This window comes from Ailuropoda melanoleuca, chromosome X (assembly GCF_002007445.2).
Source record: "Ailuropoda melanoleuca isolate Jingjing chromosome X, ASM200744v2, whole genome shotgun sequence".
Lineage (NCBI taxonomy): Eukaryota > Metazoa > Chordata > Mammalia > Carnivora > Ursidae > Ailuropoda > Ailuropoda melanoleuca.
The window spans coordinates 73,952,189-73,971,703 of NC_048238.1; the positions used below are offsets into that span (position 1 = coordinate 73,952,189).

The 19,515-nt window shown below is 34.8% G+C and overlaps 1 protein-coding gene across 2 annotated transcripts in view; it reads left to right on the top strand.

Moving 5' to 3' along the window:
• Window positions 1-19,515, top strand: part of TBC1D8B (TBC1 domain family member 8B) — a 51,900-nt gene that overhangs the window by 14,170 nt on the left and 18,215 nt on the right. For both annotated transcript variants that reach the window (XR_004622405.1, XM_002922588.4), the window contains exons 2-10: window positions 869-979; window positions 3,114-3,232; window positions 3,794-4,019; window positions 4,701-4,941; window positions 7,606-7,813; window positions 8,653-8,820; window positions 15,554-15,703; window positions 16,242-16,392; window positions 16,850-17,064. Coding sequence is in view for 1 of the 2 variants with exons in the window: in XM_002922588.4 (XP_002922634.2) it covers window positions 869-979; window positions 3,114-3,232; window positions 3,794-4,019; window positions 4,701-4,941; window positions 7,606-7,813; window positions 8,653-8,820; window positions 15,554-15,703; window positions 16,242-16,392; window positions 16,850-17,064 (1,589 nt within the window). In the remaining variant the exon portion in view is untranslated. The remainder of the gene's footprint in view (window positions 1-868; window positions 980-3,113; window positions 3,233-3,793; window positions 4,020-4,700; window positions 4,942-7,605; window positions 7,814-8,652; window positions 8,821-15,553; window positions 15,704-16,241; window positions 16,393-16,849; window positions 17,065-19,515) is intronic.

Below are 19,515 nucleotides of genomic sequence, written 5' to 3' on the forward strand. Positions count from 1 at the left end.
TTGGGGTTGCCAGTAAAGATTTTATGTGGGAGGGAAGTGGGTCTTGAGGAAAATGTAGAATTTGGATTAGGGACTGAGCTAGAAGACTTGCATTAGCATGTATAGGTAAAAGGAGAATTGCTTAGCAAAGATTCTAACAGAGAAATTAGTTGATTGTTAAAGCAGCAAACTTTGTTCTAGGGAGGAGTAGGAAATATAATCAGATAATTACATTGGAACTAATTGATCAAAAGCCTTGAATTCCAAATTGAGGAACTAAGAATTGTTAAAAAGAAGATCCCCTTCCTATACATTTTGGTTAATCAAGGTTTTATCTTGTTTAAATATACAAGATTTTCTAGTGTAATAATAATATTTGTTAACATTGGGTGCTTTACTGTGTGGTAAGCATTGTTCTAATTTTTATATGTAATAATGGCTGATTTCATCTTTACAACAACCCTTTGTGGTAGGTTCTATTTTAACCCCCTTATTTTACAAATGAAGATGAAGAAAAGGTAAGTACAGCTGGTTCAATTTGGCACAATTGACAGAGCTGGTATTCAAACTCAGGAAATCTCTGGCACCAGAATCTACATATACACAACCTTATAAAGGATATAGATGAGTGCTGTAAATATATAGTGAGATTTGGACAATTGAATCTGACTTATTTTTTTTATTGAAAGATAATTTTCTCAAGCAGTGCTCATATTGGAGCACAGTAATCTCTTCATCCTGAATATATTTTTTCTTTAAGAAAATCTTTACAAGGAAACTTTGAGCTAGAAATTTTAAAAAAGATTAATCCATTGGTGATTTTTCAGATGAAGGGATATTGGTTTTATGTTTTGTAAAATCTTTATTTCAATGGTCTCTATTACAACAGGGCTTCTGGTTGGGACTCTTGATTCAGTTTTAGACTCTACTGCTAAAGTTGCTCCATTTCGCATCCTACACCAGACACCAGATTCTCAAGTTTACCTGTCAATTGCATGTGGTGAGTACAATTTTTAAAGTGTATAATCCAAACAAATAAAGATACTAAGAAATTGAATGTTTACGTTTATTTATACTCCCCAGTTTTGATTTAGAAAGGAGTTAAAAGTGTAACTCTGCATTGACAGAATAGCAAGACATCTAATTGTTTAGGGAAGAAGGATTACAGATTATTACAATTTAAAAAAAATCCATTAGTGTGAAGGACCTGAAGCATGTGTCCCAGCAAATTTTAGGCAAATTTTGGTCAGCATTACTGCTATATAATTCCTTTCTTCAACTTACATCTGCTTCACCCAACTGCTGAGAAGATGAGAACTCCTCACACTTCATCTGTAATAATTCAGATTAGGGGAATCAAGCCCAAAACTACAGATGATCCCCTAAGAAAGTATAAGCCTGAAAAATTGAAACATTTTTAGTTACGCACCTACTTTCTCACAAAAGGCCTTATGTCCTCGAAATAAGAAGAGATGTCTTACTGGTAATGCTACATATTCGTTCATGCTGAGGTGGTTCAGATGTCTCCACGTATATACACATTGTAGACAGAAAATGAATTAGGATATTCTTCCTAATAAAACAACTCAAAAATTTTTTAAAAAACCCACAATGACAGTTTACTTCTTTTATGATGCCATTATAATGTTGGTCTAAATTAAAATCCCAGATTTCTGGCCTTTTTAATGTTGAAAGACTGCCTTTTTCTCTTTCTTTCATCTCTGCTTCTCTTCTCGAGTAGAAAGATACACTTAAAAAAAAAAAGCATGTGAATTCCTGGATAGTTCATATGTGTGAACATACAGCATACCATGAATTTTTAATGATATGTGGCTTATCTTTTGCATCTCCCTATATATTTACTATAACATTGCCAGTGAGTGTTTTCTCTTGGCTCTCTTAAATTGAATGCCATTTAAACTAAATGAAGAAGACATTATACCTGCTGACATTATGAGACATTTGTAACCTCAACTCTAAATCTGGTTGGTAGAAATTATTTAGGGAAAAATATTCATTCTACTTTAAAGAGGGGGGATTATTATGTAATTATTCCCCCAAATTAAATGATGCAGAAATATAATAATTACCAACTTGAAGCCTCCTTATACCTAAAGGACCAAAATAAAGACTTAAATTTTTCCCATGGCTTTTATTTGTGATTCAATAAAGAAAGTTACTACACGTGGTATTGTGATTTTAGTAACATGAATACAGTTTCTAACTGGATTGTAGGAAATAGGCAGTTTTTCAGTTTCAGTTAATGTATCACTACCATGTATCATAAAACATACTAAGGAGCCAAGATGTTCCTTTTGAATGAGATTTTTATAATCCACAATGCTGGGGAGATCTTAAAGGTATCTTAAAGGAGATCTTAAAGGTTAAAAGATCTTAAAGATCTTTTATAATCCGCAATGGTGGGGAGATCTTAAAGCCTTTAAGATCTTAAAGATCTTAAGTTCTTCAAGCCAAAGCAACCCAGAGCTAACTGTAATATTTGACCCTCAACAAGCTACCTAACACTGATCCAGCAGGTCACATGGATTTACTTGCTATGGTGTTTCTAATCTCTTTGATGAAACTTCTTTGGGTTAACCAGGCCTTTTAATGAAAAGGGTGGTGGAGCAAAGGCTTCACCTTCTAAGATAAGTAGAGTTGCCACAGTTGAAATGCACATTTATACAGCGTGCACACTATTGTCATGTGCGTGCTGTTTGTAGTCACACAGATTATAGGGACAGTACTGACTGTATTATTTGAAGACCATGGATTAAATTATATATTTAGGTTCTGGCATTCTATATATTCTCTTAAAAAAATATTGGTTGCTGTAAGCACCAGTTACAGGCATCTTGTTTTCAGAATTTTATATCTTTTCTCATGAGTTGTATTTACATTTTCCCCTTTCATTAAATATTTTAGTCTTAACTTTATAATAAAAAATAGTATGTATCCCTACATATATAGATGAAGTAGAAAATAAATGTAATTAATATCTTTATTCTTTTATGATCATTTCTGAAAATGAACAAATATAATTTTATTTCTTTTTAAACTAAGCTTGTAACTATCAAGAGCAGTTTTATTGTGGAGTTTCCCTTGAGTCTTTATTCTCTTTCATTATTAATCAGGAGCCAACAGAGAAGAAATAACCAAACACTGGGATTGGTTGGAACAAAATATTATGAAGACCTTATCTGTGTTTGATTCAAATGAAGATATTACTAATTTTGTACAAGGAAAGATAAGAGTAAGTGATGGATATATTTTGTAGATGGAGTACTAAAATCTTTCACTTATTTTAGGATCAAAGGCCATGTGGGAAGGTCATTGTTTTACTGACACCATCTGGGATGAGCAGAAGTATACATTAAGTGTCAGAATCAGTGCTATAGAAAATTATAAAGTCAATGATTAGTTTTTGGTGCCTTGTGAGTGCTCTTAGAGATATTTTCGTTTCAGTATTTCTTGAGATTGGAATTTGGATGAATCCTTCACTCAATCAAAAAAATATTTAGCAACTTCAATCCTGGGTTTCAGCACCAAACAAAGCCCTCAAAAAGCAAAAAAAAAAAAAAAAAATTAGCACGTGTATTTGTAGTAGCTCCTTGTGAGGCATTAGAAAAAGCCTAATTACAAAGTTAAAAAAAATTTGCTCACCTATGTCCTAAGAGAAGCATTAATGTACACACATATATACATATATATACCTTGTGGATATGTACAGTTGTATTCAGTGAACTGTTTAAATATATAAGATGTATTTTTATTTATAGGTAATAATTTTCAAAAAGCATTTTGTCTCCTTTAGGGATTGATTGCTGAGGAGGGTAAACATTCTTTTGCAAAAGAAGATGATCCTGAGAAATTTCGAGAAGCCCTTTTGAAATTTGAAAAATGTTTTGGTTTACCAGAGCAGGAGAAGTTAGTGACCTATTACTCATGCAGTTATTGGAAAGGACGCATTCCTTGTCAGGGTTGGCTCTATCTTAGTACCAACTTTCTGAGCTTCTATTCTTTCTTGTTGGGATCAGAAAGTAAGTGGTTTCTGTTGCTTACCATGACTTTGAACTTGCTGAGTGACCTGTCAACTCTCTGGTGGTGTTAGGTTGTATATAAAGCAATAAGATTGATACTAAGAATAATTAAACTGTACATTAAAAAGTTCACTTCACCTAGAGAAAGAATCCTTAACATAGGAGCCATTAAAAGTATGTATAGAATGCCTTGCATATTGTGGGAAGTGAATGAATATTAAATGATGATGGTGACCTGACATATAGCTCCTTTCTTTGTCTTGTTCTAAACTATTGACTTTCTGTAATTCATGTTTTAAACCTTGTTTTAGAAATATGATATAAACATAGTAGCCATAGTATCTAATGGCCCACAGTTATAAAGAAGAATCAAGCAGTAATGTTTGTAGCACACATATAGCTTTTACATCAGTGATTATGCAATTATGTGAAGTAACAGATTTAAATATAAAATCAGAATAATTTTTTAAAAATTCTTTAAAATTATGTCTGTTCCTAGAATCACCAATTACTGTGTGTTCATGTTATGCTTCAAAATTTTAACTAATCTTGAAGACTGAAGTATTTTAGTTGTTTGTAGCATTTTTCAAATGGCTAGCTATTGTTTTAAAAGACCCAATTGATAAACATTAATCAGTATTGAGAAATTTAATCATTTCTGCTTATAATTCTTATTTGCAGTAAAACTCATTATCTCCTGGGATGCAGTCTCAAAACTTGAAAAGTCTTCAAATGTTATACTAACAGAGAGTATTCATGTGTGTTCCCAAGGGGAGAATCACTACTTTTCAATGTTTTTGCATATTAATGAAACATACCTTCTTATGGAACAGCTGGCAAACTATGCTATAAAGAGACTTTTTGATAAGGAAACATTTGCTAATGACCCAATCCTTGATGATCCTCTACAAATCACTAAGAGGTATTCAAACCTTAATTAATACTTTTTAAAGTATTGTTTTACCGAAGAACAGTAACATTATCATTAAAAGTTAACTGTTCTATGTTATATGATAATTTTCTTTGGAATTAATCATTGATGTGTGGGGTATTTTTTAGTTTATTCATATGCATTTCACAAACAGTATTCCCTCCATTAAGTTTAATCCTAAGAAATAATAGAAGTTAGGTTTGAAAATTATTTATTGAGATCCCAGTAGGATTTGCCCTGGAGTACTTTTAGAAATACAGAGATTTTTATATGCATGGTTAGTCTACATTTCTCTATGAGTAGTCTAAACAGTTTCAGGTCTGATATTGTAAAATGTATTGTTTATTTTTAAACATAATTTATAGACAACATCATTCTTCTTAAGATTTTATTTATGTATTTGGGGGGAGGGGCAGGCTGCATACTGAGCTCGGAGCTCAACTTGGGGCTCCATCTCACAACCCTGAGATCATGACCTGAGCTGAAATCAAGAGTCAGCCAGTTAACGAACTGAGCCACCCAGGTGCCCCTAGACAGCATAAATTTTTATGAAGGGGCGAGTTAGTGGAGTCAGTGGAGCATGGGCTTTATAAGGAGAGTACAACAACCCTTGGACAAGTCATAATCTCTCAGGACCTTAGTATCCTCATCTATCATTTCTACCTCAGAGAGCACTTGTGAGGAATGAACAATATAACGTGTGAAAGCACTTTGTAAAATATAAAACACTAGATACATGTTAATCATTATCAATGCCTGCATGAAGAGTATCTCTGATAGCTATATGCCACTATATTTGGTTTGCTGAAACTGACCAGAGCCCTTTCATACTGCTCAACACTTAGAACAGTTGACCAAAATAAGCATGCCAAAGGAGAGGGAGAGAAGAGAGGATCTAGAAATAGCTAGTGAGTGCAGTTTCTGGCAAGGAGCCTGAGGGTATAGACTGTATGGGAAACTGTGAGAGGAACCTAAGCTGCAGTCTTATGGATAGACCAGAACAAGTGACATAGAGGGTTGTGTGATTACTACATAGCCCTAACTGGATATAGTTGTTCCATTTGCCTATTTCTAATCATTTCTAAAATCTGTATACATAAAGACTTATTTGTGAGTGGGTCTGCTTTTCTGGAAAATAGATCAGCAAGGTGAATTTTTTAAGGTCCCAGTGTGCATGATTGATAAATAGAACTCTATAAGGATTAGGAAACCAGTTTATGTTATATTATAGTTGAGCATTTGTTTTTGTTGTTTGTTCCTTGATTGGCTACCATAAACATAAACTTTTTAGCCATTTTATTTCCTTTAGAATATCCTCTAAAAAATCGTCTATCAATGAGTTATTCATTACCGAGTCTGTATTTAAATGATATAGGAAATTTTTTTTGTCTATGTGTATTTTTAAGAGAGCCTATTGAAAATCATATGTATCTAAATCCTTTTTTCTAGTAAGTTGAAAAGAACAATAGCTAATTTAGACTTAGCCTCCAAATGACTTTTTTCTAAAATTGAATATCTTTATTGCTTTGGCTTACTGTTTTTACAAATATGTATTATTTCTCTAATTTAAACAGTATAGAAGCACATTAGCAATAGTTAAGTTCAGTGTATATCCTTCCAGGCTTTGTAATGCATTAATTAAAAAGTATTTGCAAGAAACATGATTGGGACTAAACATCACATATTATTCCACAGTCTCCTTTTCCCCCCCTTAAAATAATATATCATGGACATCTTTTCATTTATATAAATAGACCTCATCTTTTAAAATAATAATAACCCACCAAATTATAATTTAAGCGAGGTAAAATTAATGTGGCTTTCTGTTCATCAGAATTATTTTGAAAGACATAATGAAATGCCACATATTCAAATAGTATATGCTGGAAGGATGAATTTGGTTTTAACTTTGTTGGCTTTGAGTTAGAACTTGCATAATTTACTTACTACTCCAGATGGCATTGCTGCTTAACACAAGTGTTTACTGCCTCTAGAAAAATTGTACTATTTTAAGCAGTTGTTTTTTATTCATATATTTATATATCAGTTAACAAGTCATCTTTATTTCTTGACACCTATCCTGTGCCCAGTACTGTGTAAGCACTGTTGTTTTATTTTGCCTCCAGTATGGATTTTTTTAAACATTCATTTAAATGTTTGTTTCACTTCATTTTAATATTATCTTTTATGTACTGTTCTTCTTGTCTAAATTTTGATCCCATAAATTTTCATTTTTAATATTTCTCTTCATTTTTTATTTTTCATTTTTATTTTGCTTGAACTGGGTGACTCTTGATTTTCTGATAACCACATATAAAAATTGTTTGCCCATGTTGGTTTTAGCCATATTTGCATATTATGAATATATAATAATATAATAATAATCTTCCAGCAAACCATCTTCCAGATGGTTTAAAGTCCTACATCATCTCTAACTTTTATGCATTGTAATTTAGTAATAAAACAAAATTGGAAAAGGGAACAAAGAAAATGAATTTGTTATGAATCCGTGTGTTTCTTCCATTGCATACTTTGTTGAAGAACATAGCACGTAGTATTTAATCTTTCTGCTTTAGAGTACATTTAAATTGATCAATATGGGCACGTGTGTACTTTAGAAGTCATTATTTGAGCCTTCTTTTTTCTTTTCTACAGAGGTCTGGAAAATCGAGCCCACAGTGAGCAGTTCAGTGCTTTTTTTAGGCTCCCCAAAGAAGAGACTTTGAAAGAAGTACATGAATGTTTCTTATGGGTACCATTCAGCCACTTTAATACTCATGGAAAAATGTGCATCTCAGAAAACTATATCTGCTTTGCTAGCCAGGATGGCAATCTATGTTGTGTAATCATTCCATTACGAGAGGTAATACAAATTTGGTTACATATCAATTTTAGTTTGACAATGCTATCATTCACAGAATAAAATATCATTTAAATCTGTAAATTATTGAAAACTCTATATGCTCCACCCTTTTAGTAATTTTTAAAGAATCATTTTCTTTTTTAGAGAGAGAGAACACATACGAGTAGGTGGGGTAGGGGAGGGAGGAGGGGCAGAGGGAGAGAGAGAATCCCAAGCAGGCTCCACACTGGGTTCAATGCAGGATTCAATCTCACAGCCCCGAGATCATGACCTGAGCCAAAATCAAGAGTTGAATGCTTAACCAACAGAGCCACCCAGGGTGCCCGAATAATCATTTTTTAAATTCAGTATTATTCTTCAGGATAAGAGTACTAGGATAAGAGCCTTATAGCTCTTATTAAAAGTGAGAATAGAAAAAATTAAAAATTTACAAACCAGATAAGGGTTCAGGATGACTCATGGTGGAGCATGATCGCTCAGACATTTATGACATGAATACCAAAATTAGACTATTATATTTTGATACACAGTCAAAAAGAATATAATTGATAGCTTTTCTGTGAGTTAGAAATAAATTGTCAGCATTGTAGCACTGAATCTTTACATTTATATTGTCATTTTTTTAAGTCTACATGTTAATTAAACCTTTTTCTTGAGAAGTGAAATAGCTTGCACTGAGTTTACTTGTGTCAGTGGTACAAATAGTACCCAAAGTCTATTTCTTAGTAAGTCATATCATGGACCAAAGCTTTAGCCACAAAAGATTAAGCTAAACGTATTTTGCCTGAAAGTATCAGCAACAAGGGAGAATGTGATTCATTTATGTTTCCACCCCCCAGGTCTTAGCTATAGATAAGACAAGTGATTCCAGCAAATCTGTCATCATTAGCATCAAAGGAAAAACAGCTTTTCGCTTCAGTGAAGTTAAAGACTTTGAGCAACTGGTGGCGAAAATCAGACTCAGGTGTGGGGCAGCTTCAACTCAGTATGACGATATTAGCACAGAGGTAATTATATAGCAATCAAATCATTTTTTTAAAAAAGTTTGTGTTTCTTGTGCTCCATTCTTTCAGAAGGAATTCATAGTACTTTTTCTATTCATGCTTAAGTATATTTTTTAAATACTAAAGCCAAAGAAATTACTTTCTCTAAGTCACATTATATTTTAGTGTATGTGCTGCCGAAGCAAGCACTCTAAGTCACATTATAAAGCAGAAGTGAGAATTAAGAACTTTATCCTTTTTTAGGAACTCATATTTTAAAAATTATTATCATTTGATCTTTCTTGACTATATCTACAGTATCTCAGATATACACATCCTGTACTTTCATGTAACATGGCTTTTAATAATTCAAACTATATTTGAGAATTTAATAAGGCCTTAGAAAGGACTGTCCTCTGCTGTAGAGAGACAGCAATTTTAAACCAGTCTAAATATCTTTTATTTAGTATCGAGTAGCTCAGCCTTACTTACATAATATAGCCCAGGGTGGTTAAGAGACTGATTTTGATGTTTAGTGTGTCCTTTATGGAAATGTAGATACTTTCAATTCAGATTAATTTTCATTTTCAATGCCTAGGAAACTCATGTTTTAATAGATTGATAAAACTTATCACGTTATAACCATTGTACTTTAATTAAAAATTCAAAGAAAAAAATCAACATTGGCTTTACTGGCTTGATGTTGAGGACACAGATAAATCCAGGATTTGGGTAATCCTATCCAAATAAATTATAGCAGCTTTTACCTCTCTAGAGTAGAGACTAAAAATATTATGCTAAGTCAATTATAATGTGGTATTGATAAGACTAGCTTTTTCTTTGATAATTGAAAAACACAATGAAAACATGTAATTAAAAAATACATATCTCAGCTCCAGACCCAGAGTCTTCATGTTAACCATCAAGAATTTTCATGCTCCAACTTTATAATCTTTCATTATCTTCACGTGTGCACCCAGGATATTCCTTAGTTTGATGTTGAGGACACAGATAAAACCTGATCAGTCCTGGTAGTTTTTCTCACAGTGTTTCCATATTCTTGCTTATATCACTTTTTTTCCTGTCCTATTCCATTTCAGATTCATTCTCTGTGTTAGATTTAATGCTCTGCTTCTCTTTCTCCTTCAATTTATCTGTGTCTCTTAAACCCAAAGAACTGGAATTTTTCCCCCAAAATTCTCAAGTACCTCTAGTAGTCGGGTATGATCGTTGTAAAGAAAGGACTTTGTTTCAAAATGAGTTTATCATCTTTTCAGATGCATGTCAGTGTTCTAAGGTTTTCTAGTTTCTGTTAGCCATTTTTAGAGGTTTTAGTAAGGGTATATACAAAATACCAGTCAGTATACTAGTTTGCTAGGAAATATTTTTTTAAGTATATTCTTTAATACCCATTCCCTATTTGCCCCATCTACCACCTACCTCCCCTCTGGTACCCATCAATTTGTTCTCTATTGCTAAGAGTCTGTTTCTTGGTTTGTCTCTCTCTTCTTTTTTCCTTTGCTCATTTTTTTTTCTGAAATTCCACATTATGAGTGAGGTCATATGGTATTTGTCTTTCTCTGGCTGACTTATTTCACTTCTCATTATACTCTCTAGCTCTACCCATGTTGCAAATGGCAAAATAAGTTTTCATTATACACACACACACCATACCTTCTTTATCCATGTACCTATCCATTGACACTTGGTCTGCTTCTGTAGTTTGGCTATTGTAAACAATGCTGCAATAAACATAGAGGAGCATGTATCCATTTGAATTAGTGTTTTCTATTTTTTGTGTGATTACTGGATCATAGGATAGTTCTATTTTTTTTTTTTTAGGAATGTTACTTGAGTCTTTTTTATTGAGCTATAATTCATGTACCAAAAACCTTACCCTTTTAAAGTGTACAATTCAGTGTTGTTGTTGTTGTTGTTGTTTTTGTATGTTCACAAAGTTGTGCAACTACCACCATTCTCTTATTCCAGGGCATTTTCCTCTTCCCAAAAGAAACCCTAATCCCATTATCACTCTACATCTCTTCTTCCCCAAGCTCTATGCAACCACTAACACACTTTCTGCCACTATGAATTGACCTATTCTGGATTTTCATATAGATGCCATCCTACAAGTGTGGCCTTTCATGACTGGCTCCCTTCATGTAATGTAATGTTTTCTGTGTTCGTCCATGTTGTAGCACATACCAGTGCTTGGCTCATTTCTACGATCCTATTGTGTAGATAGACCACATTTTCTTTTTTTTTTTATTATGTTCAGTTAGCAACTGTGTAGTACATCATTAGTTTTTGATGTAGTGTTCAATGATTCATTAGTTACGTATAACACCCAGTGCTCAGCACAACACGTGCCCTCCATAATACCCATCACCCTGTTATGCCCTCCCCTCTGAAACCCTCAGTTTGTTTCTGGGGGTCCATAGTCTCTCATGGTTAGGATAGTTCTATTTTTAACTTTTTGAGGAACCGCCATACTGTTTTCCAGAGTGGCTGCACCAGTTTGTATTCCCACCAACAGTGCAAGAGAGTTCCTTTTTCCTGCACATCCTCACCAACACCTGTGTCTTGTGTTGTTGATTTTAGCCATTCTGATATGTGTAGGTGATATCTCATTGTAGTTTGGATTTGCATTTCCCTGATGATGAGTGATGTTGAGCATCTTTTCATGTGTCAGCTATCTGGATATCTTCTTTGGAGAAATGTCTGTTTATGTCTTCTGCCCATTTTTAAGTTGGATTATTTGTTTTGTGGGTATTGAGTTGTTTCAGTTCTTTATATATTTTGGATACTAACCCTTCGTCAGATATGTCATTTGCAGATATCTTCTGCATTCAGTAGGCTGCCTTTTAGGTTTTTTTTTATTGTTTCCTTCACTGTGCAGAAACTTTATTTTGATGCAGTCCCAATAGTTTATTTTTGCTTTTGTTTCCCTTGCCTTAGGAGACATATCTACAGAAATGTTGCTACAGCTGATGTGAGAGATATTACTGCCTACGCACTCTTCAGTGCTTTTTTTATAGTTTCAGGTCTTACATTTAGATCTTTAATCCATTTTAAGTTAATTTTTGTGTATGGTGTAAGAAAGTAGTCCAGTTTTATTCTTTTGCATCTGGCCATCCAGTTTTCCCAACACCATTTGTTGAAAAGACTTTTTCTCATTGAATATTCATTCCTCCTTTATCAAAGATTAATTGACCATATGATTGTGGGTTTATTTCTGGGTTTTCTGTTCTGTTCCATTGATCTGTATGTCTATACCAGTACCATGCTGTTTTAATTACTACCAGTTTGTCATATAACTTGGAATCTAGAATCATGATACCTCTAGTTTTGTTTTTTCCTTTTCAAGATTACTTTGGCTATTTGAAGTCTTTTGTGGTTCCATGTGCATTTTAGGATTGTTTGTTCTAGTTCTGTGAAAAATGCTGTTGGAATTTTGATAGGGATTGAATTAAATGTGTAGATTTCTTTGGGTAATAAAGACATTTTAACAATATTTGTTCTTCCAACCCATGAGCACGAAATGTCTTTCTATTTTTTTATGTTGTCTTGAATTTCTTTCACCAGTGTTATAGTTTTCAGAGTACAGGTCTTTCACCTCTTTCGTTAAGTTTATTCCTACTTTATTATTTTTGTTGCAATTGTAAATGGGATTGTTAATTTCACTTTCTGCTGCTTCATTGTTAGTGTATAGGAATGAAGCAGATTTCTGTACATTGATTTTGTGTTCTGCAACTTTACTGAATTCATTTATCAGTTCTAGTAGTTTTTTGGTAGAGTCTTCTGGGTTTTCTGTATACAAAACCATTTTATCAGCAGAGACAATTTGACTTCTTCCTTTCCTGTTTGGATGTATTTTATTTCTTTATCTTGACTGACAGCTCTAGCTAGGACTATGTTGAATGGAAGTGGTGAGAGTAGGCAGCCTTATCTTGTTCCTGGTCTCAGAGGAAAAGCTTTCCAAAAAAAAAAAAAAAAAAAAAAAAGCTTTCAGCCTTTTACCTTGGAGTATGATGTTAGCTGTGGGCTCACCTTTATTATATTGAGGTATGTTTCTTCTATACTCACGTTGTTGAGAGTTTTTATCATGAAAGGATATTGAATTTTGTCAGATGTTTTTTCTGCATCTATGGGTATGATCAGAAGATTTTTATCTTTTATTCTATTTATATGGTATATCACATTTATTGATTTATATGTGTTAAACCATCTTTGCCTCCCAGGGATAAGTCCCACTTGATCGTGGTGTATGATCCTTATAATATGTTGTTGAATTTGATCTGCTAGTATGTTGTTGAGAATTTTTGCATCAGTATTCATTGGGATTTTGGCTTGTAATTTCTTGTAGTGTTCTTATTTGGCTTTAGTATCAGGGGCATGCTGGCCTTGTAAAATTAGTTTGGGAGTGTTCCTATCCCCTTCAATTTTTTGGAAGAATTTGAGAAGGATTGGCATCAATTCTTCTTTAAATGTTTGGTAGAATTCACCCATGAAGCCATCTGATCCAGGGTTTTTCTCTGGTGGGAGGTTTTGGATTACAGATTCAATGTCCTTACATGTTATTAGTAAGTTCAAATTTTCTATTTCTGTTTGTTTTGTTGATAGTTCATTTTTTATTGCTGGAAAATATTTTATTATCTGAATATACCACAGTGTTTATCCATTCACCTCTTGACACCTTATTTGCCTTCAATTTTTGGCAACTATGAATAAAGCTGCTATAAATATTCACATGCGGATTTTTGTGTAGACATATGTTTTCAACTATTTGGGTATATACCTAGGAGCACAATTCCTGAATCATATAGTAAGTCTGTTTTGCTTTGTAAGAAACTGCCAAACCATCTTCCGAAGTGGCTGTACCATTTTGCATTTCCGCCAGCAATGAGAGTTCTTCCATATCCTCAGCAGCAAATATTTGTTATTGTCAGTGTTTTGGATTTTAACCATTTTTTAATAGCCAGTAGTGTCTCATTGTTTTTTTAATTTGCAATTCCTCAATGATATACTATTAAGGATTTTTGTATGATTATTTGTCAACTTTATATCTTTGGCGAGGCGAGGTCTCTATTCAGATCTTTTGCCTACTTTTTAACTTGGTCTTTTATTTTTTTAAAAAAAACATAATTTCCTTTCATCCTTTTAATATATTTACAATAGCTACTTTACATTCTTAGTTTACAAAATCCAGGAACTGGGCCCTCTCAAAGCCATTTTCTATTGGTTGCTTTTTCTTTTTTTTTTTTTTAATAGTTCTTGCTTCTGTTTTTAAAACTGGCTTTCTTTCTTAGATTACCCCCATGAGTCAGTATAAATTGGTGGTCAGCCACTGATGGGTCAGAAGAGCTCCTTAAATGCCTTGAACCATTAAGTTTTCTACTTTTTACCAAGGGAATCTTTATGTGATGGTATACCTCAAACTTCAGGTGGCTTATGATCAGCCTTAGGTTTCATTGCTTATCTCCAAAGTCAGCCAGAATTGAGAGACTGGGGCCTTCCACTGTCTCCTTTCTTTCCTGGGCAGTTTCACACCCCTGTACATGCATACATACTTCTGGATCCCCAAGAATGTTAGAATCTTTCAAAATTCCCTGTGTTTATCTGGTTATCCAGATCTTTTAGATTTTTAGCCAGGCTTTTGTTGGCCCCAAACTGAAATCATAGCCTTAGGTGGCTGTGATGTTATCAGCAGATGGTTTTCTGTAATGCCCTGGGGATGGGGCTTTTTTCCTAGACCTGAGCTCTGAGTCAAATCAAATGATAACTACACCTTGGGAATGGAGATTTTCTAGGGAGCTGTTAGTTTGGTCAAAATACTGATTGTGGGGGCGCCTGGGTGGCACAGCGGTTAAGCGTCTGCCTTTGGCCCAGGGCGTGATCCCGGCCGTTGTGGGATCGAGTCCCACATCGGGCTCCTCGGCTGTGAGCCTGCTTCTTCCTCTCCCACTCCCCCTGCTTGTGTTCCCTCTCTCGCTGGCTGTCTCTATTTCTGTCAAATAAATAAATAAAATCTTAAAAAAAAAATACTGATTGTGTTTTGGGGATGGGAATTTTAGTGAAGCGCCAAAGATCCATTGGCTGTGTTAATGCAGGCTTTCATGGTTACCAGACCTCTGAGGTTGGGAGGGAGGGGTAATGGGAATAGCCTTAAGTCAAAACTTCACAGAATCCAGTGTTCCTACTGAGGTTCGTTAGTTTCACTTGTATCCATGCTTTTCAATTCATTCTGTGCAGTTGGTAAATTTCCAGTGTTCTGAACTGTACTTTTTAAATCTTTTGCCAGTATTTCGTTGTTTCTGTAGGGGAGTGGGTTCACTGAAGTCCTGAGTATGCTGTTCCAGATGTTGATTTGTTGACATCTCTCATTTTGATAGAAAAACAATGTCTCTCTGAGACATTGCTTTAATATTTATTATATAGATTGATTGTGGTTTATAAATGACAGATAAAGCATTAGCACTTTTTTTGCAGAAACTTCTTTTTTTTTTTTTTTTAAGATTTTATTTATTTATTTGACAGAGATAGAGACAGTCAGTGAGAGAGGGGACACAAGCAGGGGGAGTGGGAGAGGAAGAAGCAGGCTCCCAGCAGAAGAGCCTGACGTGGGGCTCGATCCCGTAACGCCGGGATCACGCCCTGAGCCGAAGGCAGACGCTTAACTGCTGTGCCACCCAGGCGCCCCTTTTTTGCAGAAACTTCTAAGCATACATTTGGGACAATTACATTTTTTCTTTTTCAGGTTCCTATTAGTTCTGATTCTACAGACCCATGTGATAATACTGAGGTACAGTCTTTGACATGTCAGAAAGAATGCAGTAAAACTGTGAACACTGAAGCCTTAATGACAGTATTTCACCCTCAGAATTTGGAGACTCTTAATTCCAAAATGGTAGGAAAACAAAATATGTAAATCTGTGGACTGAAACAGTTGATCAAAAATAAAAATCTTAGAGCAGACTAGAAGGTATCATAACCAAAAACTCTTCTTTTGGTGCTTGAAAAGGTTTTCCAGCAGAAAATATTGTGTGACTTATTTCATTCCGTTACAAAAAAGGGCTGTTATCAAGAATTAAGATTAACAATGAAAATTGAACATTGGGTTTTATTTGTATAGATTGTCAGCAGTCCTAAAATCAAGGTGATTAGGGGAGAATGATGGTTCAAAGCTTTACCTCTGAAGTGTAATGCTTTTCCCATTTTTATATGAGTTTAGATAAGAATTAAAATAGTAAATTAAAGCTGTTATGCTCGCATGGATTCCAAAGATTTGTGATAAGTGCTCTAGTGTTTGGCCCCTCTGTAAATACTGATTTTGACTCTCTGTGTTCTTGTTTCCATAGGTATTGTTTCACAGTGAAGAGAGTTTTCAAATCATTTGAAAGAAGTTAATTTTTTACCATGTTTACTTGGTTGATTTTTTGTTACAGTTGAAGGAAAAGATGAAGGAACAGTCATGGAACATCCTATTTGCAGAATGTGGGCGTGGTGTTAGCATGTTTCGGACCAAAAAGACTCGAGATCTGGTTGTAAGAGGGATTCCAGAGAGCTTAAGAGGAGAGCTCTGGATGCTTTTTTCAGGTATTACGTTCACTTTATTAACAGACACTAGCTATGCCCCTTCTAGAAGTTATGCACTAAGTAAAAATAATTACAAAGATGGCTAGAACAAAGTCTTATTCATCATGCGTTCAGATTAGTCAAAGAGAATAAGGTAGTTCCTTGTATTTACCTGTATATCCACACATCTGTTGTCTGAGCAAATTAGTTTATTAGGCAAGATATGGCTAATTGGGGGTATCTCTATCTCTAGTGTCAAAGGAAAGTTAAGGGGAAAACACAGTTCATGAAAATTCTATTGGCTAAAATTGGTATCCTAATGTTATCGATTCTAGTGAAACCTCTTCTTTTGTTTGTACTAGGACATTACTTAAGTATAAAGCTAAATTTAAAGTAATCCAATTCTCTATGTATATATGCAAATAGTAGGTTTATTACATTCTTCTTCTTTTGTATGTTAATGCAATCATCTGTACAGGTGCTGTTAATGACATGGCTGCTAATCCTGGCTATTATGCTGAAGTGGTTGAGCAGTCCTTAGGGACCTGCAACTTGGCTACTGAAGAAATTGAACGTGATTTGCGTCGCTCCCTGCCTGAACACCCAGCCTTTCAGAGTGACACTGGCATATCTGCTCTGAGACGGGTACTCACTGCTTATGCATACAGAAATCCCAAAATTGGATACTGCCAGGTATGACTTCTTTATGAGCCCATCTGTGTGCATGTTCCAGATGGTAAAATCACATTAGATAAAGCTCCATTAATTTGAAAATTGTCATAAGAAGGACAGAGGTTGGGCTGAGATTGATAGGGAGGTATTTTCAATCTAAGTAGGACGGTAGTCGGAATGCTTAAGAGAATTGATACTACTTCATTTTTCTTTTACATTTAACAAATATTTATTGAATTCCTGCTCTGTAAAAGATACTGTGCTAGGTGCTTAAGACTATATAAAGATGAGGGGCGCCTGGGTGGCACAGCGGTTAAGCGTCTGCCCTCAGCTCAGGGCGTGATCCCGGTGTTGTGGGATCGAGCCCCACATCAGGCTCCTCCGCTATGAGCCTGCTTCTTCCTCTCCCACTCCCCCTGCTTGTGTTCCCTCTCTCGCTGGCTGTCTCTATCTCTGTCGAATAAATAAATAAAATCTTTAAAAAAAAAAAAGACTATATAAAGATGAATCATACAAGTCGTGCCCTTGAAAGTATACAGATGAGTAAGTATTAAAACATATTCATTGGCAAATAAAAAACAAGTGGGACAAATTACTGGAGAAATTTAAAGTTCTATAAGATTTATAATAGGGATAAATTATTTTCATCTGGAGGAATCAGAAAATGCTTCATGGAAGAGGTAGCATTTGTAGGTCTTGATAATTGGTGAATTTTGGATGTATGGAGATGGAATGAAAGAATGTTCTAGGTAAAGGGATCAGTGTAACAAAACACAGGGAGATAAACATGGAATATATATAGAACCGTGTTTTGTTTAGTAGAAATGTGGGGTGAATGAAGGGAAGTAGATAGAGAAAAAAATCAGTAAGGTATATTGGGATAGGTCAGGAGTTTGAATTTTATTTTGTAGGTAGTGGGGGAATCATTGAAAAAAATCCTTTAGGAGCACACTATATTAATTAGGGATGCTAGACAGCTAACACAAATAATCTCATACAGCGTAAACACAATAGAAGTTTCCTCAAAGGAATAAATAGAGAAGAGCAAGTATTTAAGTCAGTAGGCAGCTCTCCTTCAAGAGATTGTTCAGGGACTTAGGCTGATAGCAGGCCCTGTCATCTTCAAAACATGGCTTCCAAGATGCTCTTTCATTGCCATTACCCCTCACAAGAATCAAGAGAGAAACAATGGAGGAAACAATTGTGGTAGATTTTATTGTCTTGTAGGCCTAGAACATGTGTACATCATTTCATCCACATTATGTTGGAAGATCTTGGTCTTATGGCCACACCTATTTATAAAAAAGTCTGCAAAATGGACTGTGACTGAGCATTTCTATGTCCAGATACTATGGAAGAAGGGGAGACTGGATTGTAGTGGATAGCTAGTACTCTCAGCCACACATTCCTTTATAATGAGCTGAGCACTGATAATGATTCTGTATCAATTCTATCTATTCATTAATCTTATCAGTAGAGAATTTTTTTGAAAAGCAATTTAAGTAAATGGATCATCTAAATTACAAGTACTTAGCATATTTTAGGATCTTTGAGAGGTAAAAAAGAAGTGTAGTGCTTCTTTGCTCAAAGAACTAACACAGAGTCTGTGATGTTATCTATATGTAGTAGTGTAGAGGCACCTTCAAAGTAGGTGGCACTTGTTTTTGACTTCTAAAAGATGAGAGGGGCGCCTGGGTGGCTAAGTCAGTTAAGCATCTGACTCTTGGTTTTGGCTCAGGTCATGATCTCAGGGTTGTGGGATCGGCCCACGTCAGGCTCCACGCTCAGCACAAAGTCTGCTTGAGATGCCCTCTCTCCCTCCCCCTCTCCCTCTGCCCTGCTCACACACACTCTCCCTCTCACTCACTCACTCACTCAATAAATAAATAAATAAAACTCTCTAAAAGATGAGAGTAAGGTTAGAAACATGGAGGGCAAGAGGAAAGTTATTCTGAGTTCAGGTAACAATATGAGCAATACCATTTAGGTGAGAATAAGCCTGCCATGGAGATCAGACTGGCTAGGTTCATGTTGAAATCAAGAAGTAAATAAGTTTGTGTGGGACAAGGTCATGGAGAATCATTCAAGCCTAGGAAAAGTCTGAATTTGATAAGCAGGTTTTATTGCTTTTGATCAAGAAGCCATATGAGCCGTACTTACTCATTAGGACTGATTAGCTTGCTTTATTTCTCTTTCATTCTTTCATTCTTTCCTCCCTCCCTCCTTTCCTTCTCTCTTCAATACTGTACTGAAGGTTTTGGCCATGTCAATTCGTCAAGAAAAGGAAAAAAAAAGATATTCGGATTGGAATGGAAAAAGTAAAAATATCACCATTCAGATTCTATGATTTTATATGCAGAAAATTCTAAGGAATCCATAAAAAAGCTACTAAAACTTAATAAGCTCAGCAAGATTGCAGTATACGAGATATATATATATATATATATATATATATATATATATATATATATA